The 2500-nt window shown below is 37.9% G+C and overlaps 1 protein-coding gene across 1 annotated transcript in view; it reads right to left on the bottom strand.

The window, feature by feature from the left end:
• LOC122261981 (protein SpAN) overlaps positions 1 to 2500 on the bottom strand; it is a 12340-nt gene that overhangs the window by 9590 nt on the left and 250 nt on the right. The window contains exons 1-5 of the mRNA XM_086532877.1: positions 2443 to 2500; positions 2192 to 2252; positions 1731 to 1911; positions 1301 to 1552; positions 792 to 830 (exon numbers count right to left, since the gene is read on the bottom strand). The exon at positions 2443 to 2500 is cut by the window's right edge and continues 250 nt beyond it. Of these exons, the coding sequence (XP_086389003.1) occupies positions 792 to 830; positions 1301 to 1552; positions 1731 to 1911; positions 2192 to 2252; positions 2443 to 2447 (538 nt within the window). The 5' untranslated portion in view covers positions 2448 to 2500. The remainder of the gene's footprint in view (positions 1 to 791; positions 831 to 1300; positions 1553 to 1730; positions 1912 to 2191; positions 2253 to 2442) is intronic.

Genomic DNA, 2500 nt, shown 5'->3' on the forward strand with positions numbered 1-2500 from the left:
GCATGTTTTTGGCATGATAGCATCGAAAGAGATAACTGTGACAAATACAAAATTGTTATGAACGAAAATGCATAATTCCACATTGAGAGTTTTGTCAATATTTCTACATTGCTTCTCCAGTGGAACTATTTACGATGGAAGAAGAGTATAATCATATATTTGTCTTGTATTGTGGATTTCTTCTTACTTTTTTTCAGCAGAAAACTTATAATTTAAAAAATAATAATGGAATGTGTCCACTGAACTGTGTATCACTGGCTTGTTATTACATGAAAATCAACGTGGCTGAGGTTGATAGTTATCTGTAATAAATCCACGAAAGACAAGCGCTCTAGTCTGATTGCACACATACGAACAACTAGCTCTGAATCGATATTTTTCTCACTCCAAATATTTAAAAAGTCGCCTGGCTGTGTAAATGGAAGTAACGTGTATTTGAATGATCTTCTGCATAATATTTATCATATAATAGCCTTAGGTTGACTATATACTCCAAATAACGAATGATAACAGACACACTAATTTTCAGCCAATCAGGAGCCAGTAATGCTCATGTGCCACATCACCGATACATTGTTGACAGATCAGATGAAGCAGACTATTTGTTTGGAAAAAAAACTAGATAATACCTGTAGCATATGAGCTAGTCAGGAAAATCAAAAGCTAGGATATAAAACAAGGGAATAATTGGAATAGCAAATAAGCTAGTCGAACAAGGCAAAGTCGGCCAATCAAGGCGACCCGCCGAGAAATATGACGCGACACGAAGACAAAAGCAAAACAAAGCTTACCATTGCGCTCCGAGCAGGGACAGGGAGGAGGCATAGCATCTGTCAAAATAGGAGCGGATTATCACGATATCGATACATCTTAGGCCAGTATCTTACGATATTAATAAAGTATTATTCTCAATGATAGAGATAAACAATAAACATTGGGCTAATAAACTTTAAACATTAGACAAAAATGGATCAGCCGATTTAATGTATTTCAGTTGCAATAACTAGTGAAGGATCTAGTTTTACTAAAAACACCACGTTTTTAAGTTTCCACTGTTACTATTTTAGTTTTATTTTTTCACGCGCACGTTTTTGTGTTGACCAATTCAACTGAGCGTTTTTGTCTTTTCTTTACACAATAGCAGAAAAATCATCATAATCCCAAATTATGCTGTATGCTATATACTCAATCATAATAACCCCGAATTAATAATTAAAAAAAAAAAGGGAAGTGAATAGCGCCACCTCGAAAATTCTATTAGGGAGTGAATAAAACCTCCAGTTCTGTTATCCCTCCTTACCTGGAATACAACAAAAACACATTTTGCCTTTGCACCACCTGTGTTCTTTGCGTCCCTGACAATGATCAGCCCTCGTGACACAAAAGCCCCCATGATCATGACATATCCTCTTCTCGCTGCAAGGGCGCGAGCAACACCACTGGCGGGAAGTGCTGCAATAGGACACCAGACGCCTCTTCGGTCTGCAGGAATCAGGAGAGTCCAGCCAGTCGCCATTGTACCAGAGGAGGCATTTGCGGTTGAAACACGACCCTGTTAGAAGGAACGGGAGTACTATTTTTTTGTTTTTTATTACTGGGTAGAAAGGTTCACTTTTTCTTTTTGTATTACTAACATTAAACCTTTTTTTTTCTGGTGGAAATATTCATTCTAATTAGCTATGTTCTTATCAGCAAGAGAGAGAGAAAAAAAAGATGGGGACTAAACCTACGTTTTCTGAAACTGACATTGAAATCCCTCAGCCACGAAGAATCCTGTGGGAGACTGCAACATACAGTCCCGTTTAGATTGCAAGGTGTAGAAGGACCCGATGCACAGTCTTCAGGTAGGACGCACATTCCTCCTCGTGTGTGGCATTGTGATATAGAAATCCGGTCTTCATCTGCTTTTATCTGTTTTGGAATGCCATCAGTTTAATGCAATATTCCCGCATGGTTCTCTTCCATAAAACAGAAAAAAACAAACAAACAAACAAAAAAGACAAGTATGACAGTACCCTTAGAAGTATAAGTTATTTTGCACGTCTTCCCAGAGCCACTTACACATCTAATTATGCAGTAATTTTCACAACCACGCGACTTACATCAACCACGACCTCAACACAGTCAGAGTCAGCCCAGCCATAAACATCTATTACCTCGGTCATTCTGCACTTCCATTCACATCACATACCTTTTCTAAAGCCAAACAGAGAGTCGTCATTACGAACAAATTTGAGATTCTCCTGAACATTCTGAAATATAGTAGAATTTTTCGTTGTTGTTTTTTTTCCTTGGAAATATCACAATTCGTACAATTTAAGTATCGTTCACTACCAAGGTAAAAACAAGAAACTAACACAACCAAGAGAATAACACGACCAAAGTAAGAACGATAAAAAGCAATAATGGGAATATATTTCTTTCCAATATGCCAATACAAACCCCATGTTGTTCTGGTGTTTCACCGCTCCGCCTCCCTGACTCGCAATGACCAAGGTAA

The sequence above is a fragment of the Penaeus japonicus genome, unplaced genomic scaffold (genome assembly GCF_977035675.1).
Source record: "Penaeus japonicus unplaced genomic scaffold, GWHDUDI00000001_assembly GWHDUDI00000038, whole genome shotgun sequence".
In the NCBI taxonomy this organism is placed as follows: domain Eukaryota; kingdom Metazoa; phylum Arthropoda; class Malacostraca; order Decapoda; family Penaeidae; genus Penaeus; species Penaeus japonicus.